This window comes from Siphateles boraxobius, unplaced genomic scaffold (assembly GCF_051911475.1).
Source record: "Siphateles boraxobius isolate OS27281-9 unplaced genomic scaffold, OSU_SipBor_1 60, whole genome shotgun sequence".
Lineage (NCBI taxonomy): Eukaryota > Metazoa > Chordata > Actinopteri > Cypriniformes > Leuciscidae > Siphateles > Siphateles boraxobius.
Window position 1 is genome coordinate 1,059,860 of NW_027509187.1, and position 18,798 is coordinate 1,078,657.

Consider the following 18,798-nt stretch of genomic DNA (forward strand, 5'->3'; position numbering starts at 1 on the left):
GCCGTGCATTAAAATGTTCAAACAGCACATGCACATTGCATTGAACACATTTTTTGCATGTTGTTGTACCTGATTTGCATGCATTTTTTTCCATCTAATTACCCAATTTGCATAGATTGATTGAATCAGGTGCGAAACATTGCAAAAATGATGCATTCAGTGGGCACACCTCGTGTTTTTATGTTAAATCCCAATGCACTTGTAAGTGCACTACAGTAAATGTTTCCCCCCCTTGTTTTTAGTCTAAATGAACCCTTAACCGTACGTTCACACCGCCGCCGACTTGAGCGGCAAAGAAGCTCTGGACGCCCTGCCAAGGACGCTTGTCAAAAAGTACGGGGAAGCTTGTTGACGCTTTGGTCGCTCTGACGTAGCAGGGAGAAGAGACGTGTCACAACATGAAATGTCACATGAGATTGGTGTTTTTGCATTCCACTTCACTGCTTTTCTATTTAACTATGTAAACACGCGCTAGACTGTGTGCTCGAGCTTCGTGTCTTTTGCCGCGTCTCGCGCATGTCACAGCGTTTTAAAAAACGCGTCATTCAAGTTAAAATAAGTTCAACTTTAAGAACAAAAATGTAAACTATCCCAGCTATTTTATCCCATGCCTCGTTCTTTTGTAACTGGTCCCTATAAGCAAACAACGTGATATCATAAATGATAGGAAACCCAGCAACGGCGATTATTAGCTTCTCCTCCATTTTATCTGAACTACCCGGTAATGTTTTGGTAGGAACGAAAGTTTACATCGTGTGTTTCTCCGGAATCAGCCAACGCGGAGGACGTCTATTCCGATTGGTCGCTGGCTTTTGCCGCTGCTTGCCGCTGAACCGCGTCATAGCTCTTTACCATAAAGTTGAGCTACTTTCAACTTTCTGTTTGACGCTAAAGATGCTCAAAACGGCCAAAACGCGACGCCGATGGATTTGACGCTCCTTGCAGCTGAGAGAAGCCCGCTTCCATTGAAAATGAATGACTTCCGGCAGCTTTGGAAGCTCAAGTCGGCGGCGGTGTGAACGTACAGTAAGGCTTTTAATGCAGTGAATGCAGGCATAAGCAGATGTCTGTACTGTATGCTTGAGCCGACAGCAATGCCATGTCTTTCTGTGATGAGACGTTTGTCCGTCCATGATCTCCCCGGAGCTTCACACACATTAACACACCGCCGGTCAGCAGGAACTGCTGGGTCTCGCTGTGAGGTCATGAGAGTCACGGCTCACATTAACACATTGTGACAGTCTTCACACTCGACGTCTGGATCCGATCTCCTCACTGTGAGGATGATGATGATGATGATCACACGGGGTTAACTGAGCCTGTCTGAGTTCAACTGGACTCTTCCGGAAGTTATAGGAATTTACGCTGTATGAGAAATGCACTATATTAGAGATACATCAATATAAATCTAACATTAAAGGACAAGCTCGGTATTTTACACTTAAAGCCCAGTTTTAAGATCGTTTCTGATGAAATCGAACGGTTGAGGTACGGTATTACTCCGCCACCGGAGACGTTAATGGGGTTGTTTGTATTCTTTCTGTGGTCTTCCTATCACGGTATCGTAGGCTACGCTATCCAAACATTGGCAAAGGTGCATTATCGCCACCAACTGGGCTGGAGTGTCTATTATTCAAGCTCTCGACGGAAGAATGTCCGGGTGTGAGGCGTTTGGAAAAATAGGTCCACAGTTTTACAGCGAATGATAAAACACCTGTTGGAAAGCATCTTTAGCAGATTTTTGCGTGAGCATATCAGTGAACACCCCAGACCACTCGGTGAGTTTCACGTCTTTGTAAACTAAAGTTTAATGCATTTTATGAATGATTGTTCCAGTGACCCTATGCTAACACATAAACCGATAATTCTCGGGACAGCAGCATGTGTCCAAATTTCAATCTTAACCGTTCTATTTCATCAGAAACAATCTTAAAACAGGGCTTTAAGTGTAAAATACCGAACTTGTCCTTTAAGCCATTTATTGTTTGAATTTCGTGATAAAATGTACAGAATTTGAAAGCTGAGACTGCAAACAGCACAGAACTATTTGCGATTATTGGACGGGAGGCGCTACAAATAATATTTAGTATAGGGAAAACTGCAGATCTGGCAACCCTGGCTTGAACTACGGGTGATTCATAGGGTCAAATAAAGCCCTTTGTAGTGTAGCTGTTTTTAGCTGTTGATTATTGTCTGTTAACTTGCCCTAAATTCAACACAAGAGAGATTTTCTTCACACACACTATAGGCTATGAGCTGCAGTCTGACATGATTTTTGTACCCTTTAATTGACATGATATAGTCGGCTGTTTTTAAACCATTCGGCCAATGGGCGATAGTGAAAATAATAGCTTTTATTTTTAACTATTGTTACTCGATACATTGCTGCCTCAGTACTAATTATCAACACCCCTTTTTCCATAAATCTATGCATACGTTTTTTACAAGGCAACAAACTTGATCTGTATGTAGTTAGTGTACAGTTTGGTTACACAGCAGAAACATCATGACAGGTAACTGAAGCCTGTTGTGAAGGTGACAGGATGTGATGTCAGACTTGCTCAGCATCATGGGTAACACTGACCATTAATATGGCAGCTGCTGCGTTTCTCTCCTCCTCTCGCGCTACAAATTTGACAACGTCTCTCAATGTTTTTCTGTGTTTCTATGGACATCCCTCAATTTTTTTGACAAGACTTCAGTTTGTGCTCATTCTGAGAGACAGATCCGTCAGTCAGACAGACAGACGCCACGCGCTGATATGCAGAAATGATGCAACACGCAAACAACTAATGGTCTTTAAAACACAAGTTGTTCTGGGATGCACAGACGCCGATCCATGCACTGTTTTCAGTTAAACATTGACATTTCCAGTAACAAGCTACTTTTTCCAACTAGTGTAACATCACTGTTATTGAAAGTGTATCTTCTACATTAATGCAATATCAAACAAGCACAGCTTTTTACCATGAAACCGTGCTCTGTAACAGGGTTAGTGGCGCTTTCGTCTGTTGTTAACCCCGTATGTGCCAAACCTGTGCAGTGTGAAACCATAAATATCCATAATAAAGGCTAGATGTCTTACGGCGGAGTCTCTATCGTCATCACCGTCGGCCATCTTGTCACAGGCAAGTTTTCTGAGGGGCTCTGCAGTACCTGATGTAAGATGAGTGATCAGCACGAACACAAATACTCTTATCTCGTTGAAATCTTGACGGATTTACAAACGGTTTGGTTTCTTACAAACGGCTATAATTCTGGATGATTATTTATTTTATACACTTATTATTCATAAGTATACAGTGTGATAACTACATCTCTGACGTTTATAACAAACCGTTTGAAATTGAGCAAGTTATGGTTATTTAAAAAGTGCATGCACCATTAAAACACAATTGCTGCGTCCCTTGTTCGCATACTATCCGTCCTAAGTAGTATTCGAAAATAGAACTCGTACGTCCCAAATCGTAGTATGTTGAAATGAGTGTTCTAAAGAGACCCGGATGGTCTACTATATCGGGTCAGAATCCGAAGTGCAGATCGATGCACACTCTAACGGCTGATATTCCCCACAACCCGTCGCGCGTTGCAGGGTTCGAATTATGATTTCATCTTTGTGGGGGTCTCTTTAAAAAAAGAAGAAAAAGTAACCCACGAGCAGGCGTGGTGTATGTGATAAATAAATAGCTAAATACTGCACTTCATTATTTTGAGTTCAACTTATGTTTATTAATACAGGAGTAGAGAATATTTGTTTGGATTTCGTTACCTCGGGGTCTTGGGGCATGCCCCCCCAGGAAGAAAATTTTGTACATTTTAAAGATAAATTCATGAATCTGGTGCACTTTGAGTCACCCGAATTCGCTGTTAAAAATAATCCAACCGCCCAAACATATGATATTCTTTGATTTAGATCTGCATCTGATCATCATTACAATTTTTCAAATTCTCAATGTTAAGCATGATAATATGGTAAAATATCACACTGAAGTAGGCTGATTTAAAATTAACATTTATTTAAATTAAAAGTTACTCTTTGGCCAAAATTACATTTCCTTAATATCCTAAACAGAGTCTTTTTACTCCCTTCAAAGTTAAATTGTCAATGTTTCATTACATCACTGTTGGCAAACACTCTTATCAGAATAAATTTTTTACCTTTAAAATAGGGCATTTTCCCCTCTAATTTTATGTAGCCTATGCTCCATCTTTCTTTTAAAATATTCCTTAATTTGATCAATAGCCTACATTAAATCAGAATAATAAGACAGTCGGCTGTTACCAATCAAATTAAATAATTTACATTGAAAAATTACAACTGTAGGAAATCCCCTGATATGTTTTCTTGATTCATTTTCTCTAAAGAGAATTACGTTGTTGAAAACGAAAGTAAAATAGTGACGCTCATTTCGTTTTACCATGATAAGAGTTCCGTGTCTTTATTAAAATCAACACATTATAATGATTTATCTGCCATCCATCCTCGATTAATTTGAATGTAGGCTAAATTGTTTTATTATTTGTCTCGCCCGACCCGCGCAGCACTATCGGCAAACTTAATGGCCACAGGCCGAGTTTTGTTGAGAGCCGGAGGCGCCGGCTGCCTCGTAATTCCATGCAGGAAAACCCTGAAAGGAGTTCGCTAAAATATTGGTGGGGGCCTACCTAGCGTCCCCCCCAAATCATTTTTTTGCTAGTAGCTACTTTTGTGTATTTAAATGTCTGAAACCTAAAATAAACATTATGTGGTTAAAAACACTGAATAGTTGTAATATATTGAGCGCATCTGTCTCTGGCTCAGCGCCAGCCAACGCGCGAAAGCACTTTTGAATTTAGCAGTTGATCACGTGATGCACTGACTGTTCTAATCACACCGCTATGAACGTACGTGCGAAAGGGTTAACAAATATGCCTCGATTATTGAAGGAAAAAGTGCTTTATTTGTAATTTAAAATGATGGTGCTGATGATTTTTAGAGCCCCCACACAGGTGTAGGGTTTTACTGCTTTCATGGGAGCTCATACTCTCTCTATGGGAGCTCAGCTCCCACTGTAATTCGAACCATGGCGCGTTGGACGAGGATTCCGTTAGAACTACAAACACGAGTGAAAAGTGTTAAAAAACTACAGACATGGAGGACGCGCGCGAGTCCGGCGGTTGTGTAGAGAGGTTAAGATAAAGGGGTTTAAGTGATTAATTATCAGTATCTAACCTGACGAAAATGTATTTATTCAATGTTGGCTACGTTATATTGCATCTGCAGCAGCATTGTGAACTTTTGTAAAGATACGTTTATAGCCATTCAATTTTAAATGCATCATTACATTCAAATTGCAAACACATGAGGAGAGTGAGAGTCTCCGAATGAAAGATCCACGACTGGCAGATGAACGAGCTACAACATTTCTCTCCGAAACGGTAAGAAATTATATTAGATTTAATGGAGGATTTTAACTGTGACGAGATCATTGACAGGGCAGTTTACGGTGATGAACGCGACAGAGCTGTCCGTTAAAGATGACGGAGTAGTATGTCCCAAAGCTTGCCTACTCTTTTGCTACACACTCAAAAGTATGTACTTTTTCTTCGCAAAAAGAGTAGATAATTTTAGGGCGTATTATAAGTAGGCGAATTGGGACGCAGCTAGTGTTACGAGTGAGCGAGCTGCCTGTGACAAGATGGCCGCCAGGTGCAGACGTCGACCTTTATTGGCCAGCAGCGCAGACGAGACATCTAGCCTTTATTATGGATATCTAAGTGTGAAACAATGCGGTGTTAGAATTGTGTGTGTGTGTGTGTGTGTGTGTGTGTGTGAATTTGTGGCTGGTGTGAATGCTCAGCAACCGACAGCCAATCGCGTGCCTCATACAGTAGCGGTGCAACCATTGCACCTGAAAAATGCCACCAAAATTAAAATAAATGCTTCCAAAAACCAAGATATGGTAAAAAAAAGAGTCTTTGTATAAGTTCTCGCTTTTAATATTTATAAGGGTAAGAGGGTTAAAAAGAACATTTATTTTAAAGAGTTTTGATGTGTGTATTCCATGAAATAAGGCATTTGGTTGTATTCAGTGTTAAAAGGCTCCCCTCCTGTGGCTATGTATGGTACTGCAGACATACCATTTTGTTCCGCTTCTCTTGCCGTACCGCAGCAGATTCGAGTGTCGCTCCTGTGGGTATGTACGATTTTTGACGCTCTAACTCATTAACATATTCATTTTGATAATAATATGTTTTAAGTGAATATTTTCGAGGCAATTTCTTTCATATGTGTATTTGAACGTATATTTAATTCATTAAACGCTTTAACACGATTTTTGTAACGTTGCTGAATTTCCACATACATCACACGAGTTTGAACGAGTTCTTTTCTTGTGGTTATTGTCTATGTCTTTACATTCTGACAATTATTTGTATTATGAGTTGAGTGAATGTGTAATTTCTAAGTGCAAAGAAGTGCACATCCGTTACATAAGCAATATCAAACGAGCTGTGTTAATATCAGCACATTTACAAATGTGATTATTGATTTTATACAACAACTAAAAAAAACAATAATTTTAGACACAATATTGTTGTTTTTCGTCTATTTGCAAACAAATATATACTTCCAAACAGTAGAGTCATTGAGCAACAAAGTTTCGGTTTTGTTACTGGATGAATCTGCTTTTCTGAACGAATGATTCTAATAAATGACTCGACGAGTCACTCACGTACTTCTGCTTTGTTCCTGAATGAATCATCCGTTTTGAACGAATTGGTTGAACGAATGATTCAATGACTCACTCATTAAGACGATGGTTTGCTGGCACCTACTGGCGGTTTTAGTATGATTTCATTATATCTGAGGGATGAAGATTGACTGCTGTTTTTGTGTTTGGTCTTGATTGTAACAATAGTTCTGGTGAAAGATATAGTTTATTTATAAATTCATTGTATGAAGAGCGAAATATGAGATAACGTTGCAAAATATAACAAAGTAATTTCAGTCGCATTGCTTACAATGTGTGAATACTACAGTATGGTAATTTTCCATAAATATTTCTTTAATGTGTTAAATATTCCAGCTATCCCTTTATTTTACCGTCTCATTCGATCAGAACAGAGTTCAAATGATCCATATTAACAATTCAGAGAATGTGAATGTCTTCACTGATACAATCTCCTGATATCTAGACGTCTCTTCTGACAAGTCATTAGAACCCGATCTGGATGTCCAGGATGGAGTGTGTGTGTGTGTGTGTGTGTGTGTGTGTGTGTGTGTGTGTGTGTGTGTGTGTGTAACTGATGTCTGTGATGATCAGATGTGATCTGGCCGGTTTGCTGAGCTGAGCTGGCCATTTCTGCCAACAGCCCATCAATAATGTGGGAATTAATGTCACGGATCATTGTGGAACTGAAAGCACGCTTGCAAAAGAACAGCATCGCCTTACACACCACAATACTTTCCATCCGCACACTCGTTTTTCACCCTGCCAGAGTTTTATTTGAGCTGGAAGCGTGTAAAGCATCCAAACATGAAATTTAAGACACAAACACAGAAATATGTACTGTAATACAATGCAAACATGTCATCAAGAAATGGATGTGGGGAACGAAACGTTATGAAAGAAATTTATAGACCGTGCATCAAGAGTGATGACTGGAAACGTGGGACATCATTTTTTTTTTATCAATTAGGAAGAAATTTGGTTACTTTAATAATTTGGTTATTTTTCCCACTGACGGAGCCTTGCAAATAATTAAGCCTAAATTAGTTAATGTTGGGAGATTTACAATTAAAGCATTACATATCAATGAAATCTAGGTGACATTTCAAACGTACAAATAAATGTTTACACTGTAAAAATGGTATGATCATTAAGTTATCACAACATATGTTTTTAGATTGCTTTAACTCATCAAAATAAGTTAAGCAATTTTCAACTGTTGTACACGATTCAACTCAGCCAGTTTAATGTCATTTAAGTTGAAATTACTTAAACATCCAAGTTGTTTATACTTAAAAAATGTAAGGCCGCTACTTGTTTTTGACATGTGTAGATAGATATCCCATACTAGGGCTGCACAATTAATCGAATTTCTAATCGCGATTACGATTACGGATGCCACGATTACGTAATCGTTCAAAACCGCGATTACAAAAGAAAATCCACTCTGCGTGTGTGTGTTTAGAGCATAATTATGTTATGAGAGGCGAATCACGACTACTTCAGAAAACCCAGCACAATATGACATACCAGGCAGTGACGTAAGTGTACGCTGAAATAAAAAGTCTTTCACCTCAGAAAAACAGACTTTACTGTCCTGTCAGCCGTTATACTGTGCTCGTGGCGCGCACTCTTCAATTGCACGCGCAAATGCGGCGGCGCGCACTGTGTATCGCTTCACTGTATAAAGTGCAAAAGAAACTACGTGCATGCAACGTCGTTACAATGTAAATTAGTAAGTCACGAAATAAAAGTAAAATACCAATAAATCACGTGTTAGCTGAGAAGGATTTGCATGCAGATATGATTTTCATTCTATTCACCAGGAGCTGTTTCATTAACAGTTCTTGTTAGTATTGTGTATTTACCATGGTAACTGTCGTTTCCATAACCCAAAAATGCCACTTTTGTTCACTTTGTGTTATTTTTTATATTTTTAAATGACTGTGGTGGCTCATATCAACATTGTATTAACAAAAACTAGTTTGGGACTGCTATTTAATTGCTTTAGCATAGTCCTAATGTTTATCTATTAGTAGTCTTTACTATTAGTCATTCTTACATGTGTATGTTAAGTAAAGGGGGACAGTACTTGTGTGTGTGTTAACAATTTTTGTGTAAACATGTATTATAATACGCCTATATATATTCAATGTAAATTGTGATAATCGTAATTAATAATCGCAATTACAATTTCAAGGGAATAATCGGCAATTATGATTTTTGTCATAATCGTGCAGCTCTATCCCATATGTTGCATGTGTAGTGACATGTTTATGGGTAATTCATACTGTGCAAAATTAATGTATCATTAAAAATGACACTTATATAGAAGTTATCTTGATTTGTTTGAATTCCACTTTAATTTCAAATTTGAATTCGGCATCCTAAGCAAACTCAATTCAGATTGAAAAATAATGTTTGAGCATTTGATTATTCGGTTGCATCTCTGCTCACTGGCGTTCAGGTTTATGAGTGTGTTATCTGGCCTCGCTGGACTTTTAACAGCTTGTAAACTCAGAAATGTGTGTTTGATGTGTGATCTGCGGTGTGGAGTCTCTCCTGAAGGATGAGAGCTCATGTAAAATGGATGGATGGCCTTTGGCAGGCGTTTCAGGAGTCGATGTGTGTCGAGGCCGAGGGGTTTCTGTCGCTCCGGGGCAGAAGCACAACTTTGACCCTCAGATATGGGAGATGATTTATGTTGCATTTATGGGTTTATTTTGCTCTTTGACCTCAGAGGATGATAGAGAACTCGCTCTCAATGCATCTTAAGTATCATATTTGATATGCAAATCTCGAATGCCTATGAATGATCAAAACTGCCGATAAACCTGATCACAGTCAATCTACTACATGTGACTGATAGACTGTTTTATCAAGTATAATTGTACACACGTCCTTCAGCTCGTGTCTTTCTGCGGTCAAATCTGCACTGATTTTAATAAAGTAACTGTAAGAGTAACTCTGATATTGTTAGTAATATTTCAAAATGAACTCTTACTGGATTGAAGCCGTCAGGTATATTTACCAAATATGATCATCAGGCTTTTAAGGAAGGTTTATTAGTTCATCCGTCAATCATCATTGTATTGCATTGCATTATGTTTTAAGCTTTGAACATAAAACTAAGCATTTCAAATCATATTGCCAGATATAGAGCGATAACTGATATTTATGTGCATCTTATGTAAGTGTCATCTTTACTGTTATACAGGTCTCATTGATGTATATTACAAATAATATTATATTATTATAAACTGATTTTTTTTTTGGTCATATAAAAAACATCTGCACAACAAAATTACATGTTTTTGCTCTGTTTGGGCCTTTGAATAAAAATTGAAGTGTTTTTTTTTTAACCATGAAACATGCAAACTTTTTTTTATATTTTGTATAAAGTTTCAATAAACTGTTCCATTTAATATAATGATATTTAAAAAAAAAATCAGTTTATAGGCCATGCTTCTCAGCATTAAAGTTAGCCTTTTTCTTATTTTATGTTGGAATAAAACATGTAAAACATATTTTAATATAATAAAAAATAACACATATATTTTGTGTTCCACAGAAAGAAAGTTTTGGAACGGCATGATGGTGAGTAAATGATAACAGCAGATTTATTTAATGGGAAACAGAGACCATTCTCAATGGGTTTCTTAGTTTTACACTATTGAAAGTCTCTTGATTTCTTACAGAACAGCTCTGAGCAATAGCAGTTTCCCGATGGCTTTATTCTCTCCTGCATTATCAGTCCGTCTGAATGAAGACTGAACACACACACACACACACACACACACACACACACTCGTCTCTGTCCTGTTATAGGGAGAATAAAGCTGTCGGACTCTGATGGTCTTTGAGTTCACGGAGTTGTTGAGATGGAGAAGACTTCATCAAGCCGGACGCTGTAATGAGAACGTGTTTTTGCTAAAGCATCCGTGTGTCTGCGCTGAGAGCTTCCCGTCGTCATGGAAACCGTGGTGCTGATGCAGGAGTCCAGGTGAGATGCAGGGTTGATGCTGTTCATGTCTCCGCTGATTGGTTGTGACATTGACGATCACTCATGATCTCAGCTAATGGAGTGTGTAAATTCAGTTTCTTGATTGATTACTTGTGAGTTGTTTGGGATCATAACGATACAAAACGAATATATAATTACATTTTATTTGATACATTTTATATGCTTTTTTATCTAACATACAAATTTGTAAATATGTGTGTATATATATAGTATACATATATATATATATACAAACCTTTGTTAGATTATTTTAATTACTTTAAATCAAATTAAAAAATGTTTTGTGTAGGCTATATATATATATACACATTCATACAATTTATTTAATTTAATTAATCAGTCGTTAATTCGTTTTTTTCTTTACATTTATTTTGAATTCATCTTTGAATTTTTTTATAAATTAATATTAATGTATATTAATTAATGAAATACATAAACATTTATAAAAAAATATTATTTTAATTCGTTTATTTAATCATTTTTTTAATTCATCACTTAATTTTTTAATAAATCAATATTAATTCAGAAATATTTAAGTTTATAAATGTATATACATTTATAAAATGAATTTAATCCATTAATTAGTTTTAATTTAGCATTTTTTTAATAAACAAATACTAATGTATAATATTAAGTAAATTAATACAAGTTGTAATATTTATTTAATTTAATTATTCATTAATTAATTAGTTTTGTATATAATTACATTTTGTTTTGATTTATAAATACAAAAAATTATATCAAGGATTACTAATGTTTTTTTTAATTCATCACTTAATTTTTATTAGTTTGTTTGTATGTTTATGTAATAAGCATTTCACCTGTGGTTTTTATGACTCGGATCAAGACTCTTGACTTTGAATAAAAGCATCAAATAACTACAGAGTTACCAGCACTAATACATCCATATTTATTCTGTGAAAATACAAAATAAAATCATGTACATTTTATTTACAGCCTTTTGTACATATAATATATTGTATTTATATCAGCGTTGCCATGTTAAACACAAGATCTTCATCTTTCCATCCGTTTTCACTTCATTAAACCACGTGATTCGCACTGAATGCTTAAGACATTTTCTTTTAAATACATCAGTGTTCATGTGAATCACCAACATGACTCACAATAATCAAACCTTGAGCAAATTCATGTCACTTTTCAGTCATCCAGTGTTTAAATCTTGAGATCCTGTTCGCTGGAGCGGGTCTGTGTGAACGGTTCCTCCCTCGAGTCCGGTTCTGCCGGCACTGATCTCACATCAGCTCAGTTAAGGCTCATACACACATATATAAATAAAGCACGCAGGGTTTAATAGAAATAGAAAACACTGGAATGACTGAAGAAGTGAACACGGATGCTCAAGGCCACATATAAAATGACTAACAGCACTTTGTTATTAACAGTAAAAACCTCATCATATTGAAAGCAAAGGGTTAAATAAATAAAACGCACATCTAAAATACTGCAGATTAAATTAATCGGCACAAGATGTGGAATGCGTTTAATCGCTCTCAGAAACGGCACTAACCAGTGAATGTTTGTCGTAAAGGCCATGAACTTTAACCCCATCTGAGCAGGTTCATGAAGCTGATTATGTATTAACCCTCACAATTATAATTGAGGTACCCAAAAAAAGCATATTTATCAGAAGAAATAATGCGAAACAGCATGTTTATTGCTACAACGCATAGTACAAGAACATGGCGAAGCTGCCATTCAATAATAATCGCAGTTTGTTTTCTGTGTTTAAATGTGTCCAGCATCTGGATTGGGTTTTTTGGGTTCTGGTGCCGGACAGAGACCGGATCGAGGGAGGACCTGTGCCCGCTCTACGCGACCCGTGCCCACATCACATGACCAGATCAGACATCGAAGCTCTTTGGCTTGAAGAGGAAACTGATAATGAACACTACATGTTGTAGCCTACAGTAAGTTGCAAATAGAGTGATGTAAATCCAATGATGTGTCTATTAACCCAGTGAAACTCTTATTATACATTACATTTAGAAGAGATGTCTGTCGTCTACAGTAAGTGTAGTACAGTCTACGCTCTTCTCTTCTTTAAGTTTACGTCTATATTATTTCCAAAACCAGAGGTTCTCAACTGGTTGGTAACAATCTATCCATAAATAAAAAGAGCTTATTCACGGCAGCGCCATGTTCGATTCTCAACGGGAATGAAAACTTTCACTCCAGACAATATGAGTTTGTGGAAAATTATAAGTGATCTATGAGCTTTATACAGCGGATGCCATTGAAAAAACACGGCGGGCCTCATTTATAAAACGCGCATATGCAAATATTTAAACTGTGTGTGTGCGTTGGCTAAAACCCACACCCACGTTCATATGAATAAAATACGTTCATATGTTTTCCTTGTAGCAGAGAGTCAGAGTTTAAAGCAACACTAAGTAAGATTTTTTTTTACCTTAAAATAATGTTTCCAAAATGGTTTCAGCGGTTCATCAAGTCGTGACATGGTGAAATTTCCTTTATCTGATATATCCACGCTATGTAAGATTGATTGCCAGATCGGGTCGCGTTTCTGTAGTTCTAATGAGATATAAGAAAACTTCTAATTCGACTTGCTTTACGGCAAGCGTTACAATTGCTACAATTGCTCGTTTGTGATGTCGCAATACATCATACTTTCATAAAATCATGCATCATACTCTACCTGTGGCCATTGTTGATTCCACAGCCGGTGCCGGATAAACAGAGCGTGTGCGTGCGCGTGCGACAGCAGGCTGCGCTAGGCTAAATTATGTTATTTACACGACAGCGGTAATGGACAATTCCGCTTCCAACCTGTAGGGCGACCGCAGAGGAAAAGTCACTTAGTGTTGCTTTAAATCTACGTTGGTAAAAAAAATATTTATGGCTTGTAAATGTATCATTGGCAAGTGTGGTAAAAAGTTAGTTTACTATGTGAAAATAATCCAAACAATTCATGCCGCTTGCCGTTCTCAAGTAAAGGATTTGGACGTTGACTAGCACTCTTGTATTAGTTACAAGGTCCCGATCTGAAACCATTCATTTCCAAGATCATTTGAGATTTATACTTTCACTTCCCGTTCTCTGAATCACACGTTTGAGAAATAATCCTGAGATCAAATGTAGGACAGTTTCTACACAACATGTTATAAACGAGGCCCGGCGAGTCCATCGCAGTCACATGGCGCTGCTCTGAATAAGCTCTATAGGTTGTACATTTATTCAAGTCATCGAGAGCAGGGAAAAACAATCAGCATTATTTAAATGCACACAATCTAATATAGACAATCTGTCGATGAGCGGCAGCCACAATAACACACACACACACACACACACGTCGCATTCACATTCAGTGTGTCCGTGATCCGGCGTCTCAAGGCTCCTCCACTTCTCTGATTGGCTGGATGATGGTGCTGGTGGATTTGTACTGATTTATCTGATTGGCTGTGTGTGTGTTGGTGTGTTTGAGTTGTGTGTTCCTGGGGAAGCTGTTGTCGGGTTCATCTGTGTACCAGTGTTTGTCTGCAGAATGATTGACATCATTACGGCCTGAAGCATGCTCTACACACACACACGTTCAGCTATGCATATTCTCGTGCATTGTTGAGTTTTGAAATGTGCAATTCATAATGTACATGTTGCATTCGGACGGATGGCTTCACTCACGGCTGCGTGTGTGTGTGTGTGTGTGTGCTTATGCAACTCTCAAGAGGAACAGGTGAAGCAAACTGGAATGATTTAAAGGGACAGTTCACCCCAAAATGAAACTTGTCATCATTTACTGACTCATGTTGTTCCAGACCCGTGTGAGTTTCAACACAAAAGAAGATATTTGGTAGAATGTTGGTAATCAGAAAGTTGATAGTATTTTTTTATTCCTACTATTTAAGTCAACGGGTCCCGTCAAATGTCTGATTACCAACATTCTTCAAAATATGACAGAAGTTCATTTTCGGGTGAGCACTCACTTTAATATGGAATATACTGTAAATGCAAGTTAAATAAAGAAGTTATTAGATTCAGCAATATTTTTTGGTTACTTCACCAGAAAAATTTCAGCAATATTTTATAGGATTTCTTGATTTCTTTAATTTTTTTTTTTAAATCATTTAATATGTTTTAGTTTTTTTTGATGAAGGTATTGTAGATCAGTAGCAATTACCAATATTTTAGAAGATTTCTTGATCATGTATTTATCTATAAAAACATTATATTTGGTTAAAATAAAATAAAAAAAAGCCAAATCATGAGCAGTTTCTCCAGTGACACACAATATTGCTGAACATTTTCTTGAGGATTTCTTGGACATTTATAATATTGGAATAAAAAAAAAATCATTAATATTCTGTAGGATCTCGTGAACTTTTATTTTCTTGTGCATTTATCAATACAAAACACTATTAAGTCAAAAATTAAAGAGTAAAAAAAAAAAAGAGTCGTTTCTACAGCGGCTTCAACAGAAAATCGTCAGCAATATTTTGTTGGATTTTTTGACCTCTTATTTTCTTGTGCATTTATCGTCTTTTAATTGTTTAAATGTAAAAAATATATATAATTTGCATTGTAGGGACTTTTTTATATATATTTGAAGAAAAAATCAGCAATATTTTGTAGGATTTCTTGATCTTGTCTGATTTTCTAGTGCACATGTATGACTTTTTAATATTATTATTATTTTTTTTATTTTTTTGATGAAGGCATTTGAGATCATTTGCAATGCAGGGACTTTTTAAAATGATTTCATTGTAATCATGCGCATATGTTTTGAAATCAAAACCATGCAAACTACATAGTAAGGATGTACTACAGGACTACACACACGCTAGCTCAGTCTCTACAGACGTCACCATGATAAAAGCAGTGTGTGATGGAGCTCGTATGTATCAAGACAACTACTGAAGGAAAGCAGATCTCCTGAATCTAGAGAAGACACATGCACTGCACAGATGACCTTCAGAACGGCCAAACAAAGCTGCTTTACTTCCAGTTAGAAAGCCAAGAATTAATGCCGGCGTGACGGTTTGAATGCACGGGTTTCAGATCATAACCATCTGGATTATGAGAGATGGTTGCAGTAATGACATGCATTTATTTCCATACCTGAGACCCCTCTATTCGTCCTGGGCGCACTTTAGGTAAAGAAAGGTAAAGGTAAATGATGTAAGTGGAAACATCCTGATTCCTTGAGCCAACTCAATCATCTTATGCATATATTTATATATATATATATATATATATATATATATATATATAGGTAACACTTTACAATAAGGTGCATTAGTTAATGTATTTACTAACATGAACTAACAATGAGCAATACATTTGTTACAGTTTTTATTAATATTTGTTAATGTTAGTTTATAAAAATACAGTGTTCATTGTTTGTTCATGTTAGTTCACAGTGCATTAAGTAATGTTAACAATAACAAATACAACCTTTGATTTTGGTAATGTATTAATAAATGTTGAAATTTAATCATATCTAAGATTAAATAAATTGTTCATTCGTAGTTCATGTTAACTAAGGTAGTTAACTAATGAACCTTATTGTAAAATGTTACATATATATATATATGCATGCGTTTAAAAAATGCATTTGTGCTTGCATTAAAAATCATTTAAAATGTCACTGAACTGAGGTTCCCGGCAAAAGCAAATGCTCAAAGTGTTTTAAAAGCAAAGACTTCACATCATTAATACAGATTTTTTTTTATTATTATTATGTTAAAGATGTCGCATACACTAGTTTATTATAATCATATAAGAAAAATCTCTTACACTTGATATTTAGAGAATCAAAACTTTGGTGTGAGCATGTTACTATATCAACGAACGTGAATTAAACATAGAAAGCAAACGAACGTCCTGTTGCTTCTTTACAAAAACTCCTCACACATCGCAGCATTCTTATATATTAGCTTGTACCAACCCAACAGGACATCAAGTTCAGTCCAAAAGTGTTTAATAGCCTTAGAAATATTGAAAGTGGAAGATAAAACATTTGTCAAAAGCGCTACCTCTTAATAGCACAGAAACATCTGAGCATGAGCATATTTTAAACCAACATGCTTGATTTCCCATCGCGAGACGTCCAATCTGTCCAACCAATGATCAGTGAACGAGTCATTCCTCAGTGTGTGTCCATCAGGTTCAGTTTGGGTTTTTAAATCACCATTAACCTGTCACTAACCTGACTATAAAACCTGGAATCAGGAATCATGAGCGCATGTTTCACAGCGGCAAACGTCTAGCGTAAATGCACATCTTCATGCTATGTGTTTCTGTCAAGGCTGATCATGTGATTTACTCTCATTCTGTCATCCGTCGTCTCAAGAAGGCAGTGAATCGAAAATAAAAGCATTTGAAAAATACTAACATTCTTTATGAGCACATACAGTATATTAATGTATGAATACAGTGAGTCCAAACATCTGAGAAAACGCTAAAAAAATCTTTTCAAATTCTGCACTATTTATATCAAAAAACTTTTTTCCAATAAAGATATGTAGACTTTATTAGTAATTTTTCATTCGTCAACCTTTATATTTTTTTATTTGTAATATGTATTGTTCATTTATTTTATGGATCTGTAAGTTATTGAATTAAACAGATTTTTCTCTATTGCAAGAATCTATGAAATGTTTGTTTGACATCATGTGTGTTGTGAATCCAAAAATAGGTATAAAATTTTAAATTGCAAACGTTTCACTTCAATTTATATTATCAGAAAATGTAATATTTATTTAATATTCTTTTTTTGACTTATTGGCTTGGATTTTTTCAAATAAAATATGTTCACTTTGTCATTTTTCATTCGTCGTCGTTTATATTTGGTGCATTTGTTTGATATTTTTTTTATATTTCTAATATATATTGTTCATTTATTTTTTATCTATGAGTTATACAGATTTTTCTCTATGGCAAAAATACAATATTTTACACCAACTATTTTTTAACAATTTTAATTCACAACTTTTAACTGCAATTTATCTGATCAAAAAATGTAATTTATTAAATAATAAATTAATATTTTTATTGACAAATTTGTTGACCAAAAAAACAAAGCGTCAGACGTTTGGAGCGACTGTAGGGGTGTAATCTGAGACAGGAACATTAGGATGTAGACGCACACGTTCATGAAGCACACAAGCACTCGTCAGGTCAGGTGTTGTGAGAGTCGAGGGTTAAAGTGCAGTTAAAGTGCAAAACGGTAAAACTGATGAATCGACCCGACACAGTGTTACCCGTGAAAGACATACTAATCATCCAACAAAAAACATGGTTTCTCGTGTAAACGGTGGCCGGTGCTTTATACAGATGCAACATCTATAATGCTAAGTAAACATTTGATAAGTCTGAAGTAAAAAAATAAAGTCCGTAATTTGCGTTTCGATATACCGAACCATGTGATGATGAGTCCGTGACGTCACATGGCGCCAGAACCACACGCTCAAACGCTTACAAAGGAACGTACTTCTGTTTGTCCCGCTGGTCCCGGCTCCGGCTCCGGCCCGGGCGAGTGGATGATGGGATGGACTGGCCCGACGGGCTCTTCTTGCTGGGGAAGATGGTGGAGTTGGTGGACAGGTTGGCGCGGGTCTGGCCGGCGTTGTGGTCGAATTGCATCAGGCAGAAGATCAGATCTGTAGGCACCAGCTCAAAGTCGTACGGGGGGTTCGTGATCACGTATCTGTAACGAGAGAGACGAACGTTCACACACCACTGCACATAGTTTCAGTGAAGACCATTACTCAAATAAATGCTGTTCTTTTGAACTTTCTATTCATCAAAGATTCCTGAAAAACACAAAAATATGAAGCATCACAGCTGTTTTCAACATTGATAATAATCATAACTTTTTCTTCATTACATCTGGAGTAATGATGCTGAAAATTCAGCTTTAATCACAGGAATAAATTACACTTTACTAATATATTCACATAGACAACAGCTGATTTACATTGTAATAATATTTCACAATATTACTGTGTTTTAGATCAAATAAACGCAGCCTTGGTGCAGCAAAACTGACTCTTTCAAAAACGAATTTTTTTTTTTTAAAAATAT

At 36.4% G+C, this 18,798-nt stretch overlaps 1 protein-coding gene and 1 long non-coding RNA gene across 2 annotated transcripts in view; one reads left to right on the top strand and one right to left on the bottom strand.

The window, feature by feature from the left end:
- Positions 1 to 10,531: 10,531 nt before the first annotated feature.
- Positions 10,532 to 12,696, top strand: LOC143718274 (uncharacterized). The gene is made up of 2 exons (XR_013196301.1): positions 10,532 to 10,713; positions 12,498 to 12,696. It is a non-coding gene; the product is annotated as an uncharacterized LOC143718274 (long non-coding RNA).
- LOC143718272 (calcium-activated potassium channel subunit alpha-1a-like) overlaps positions 11,491 to 18,798 on the bottom strand; it is a 95,506-nt gene continuing 88,198 nt past the window's right edge. The window contains exons 30-32 of the mRNA XM_077209294.1: positions 18,206 to 18,421; positions 15,832 to 15,860; positions 11,491 to 14,253 (exon numbers count right to left, since the gene is read on the bottom strand). Of these exons, the coding sequence (XP_077065409.1) occupies positions 14,105 to 14,253; positions 15,832 to 15,860; positions 18,206 to 18,421 (394 nt within the window). The 3' untranslated portion in view covers positions 11,491 to 14,104. The remainder of the gene's footprint in view (positions 14,254 to 15,831; positions 15,861 to 18,205; positions 18,422 to 18,798) is intronic.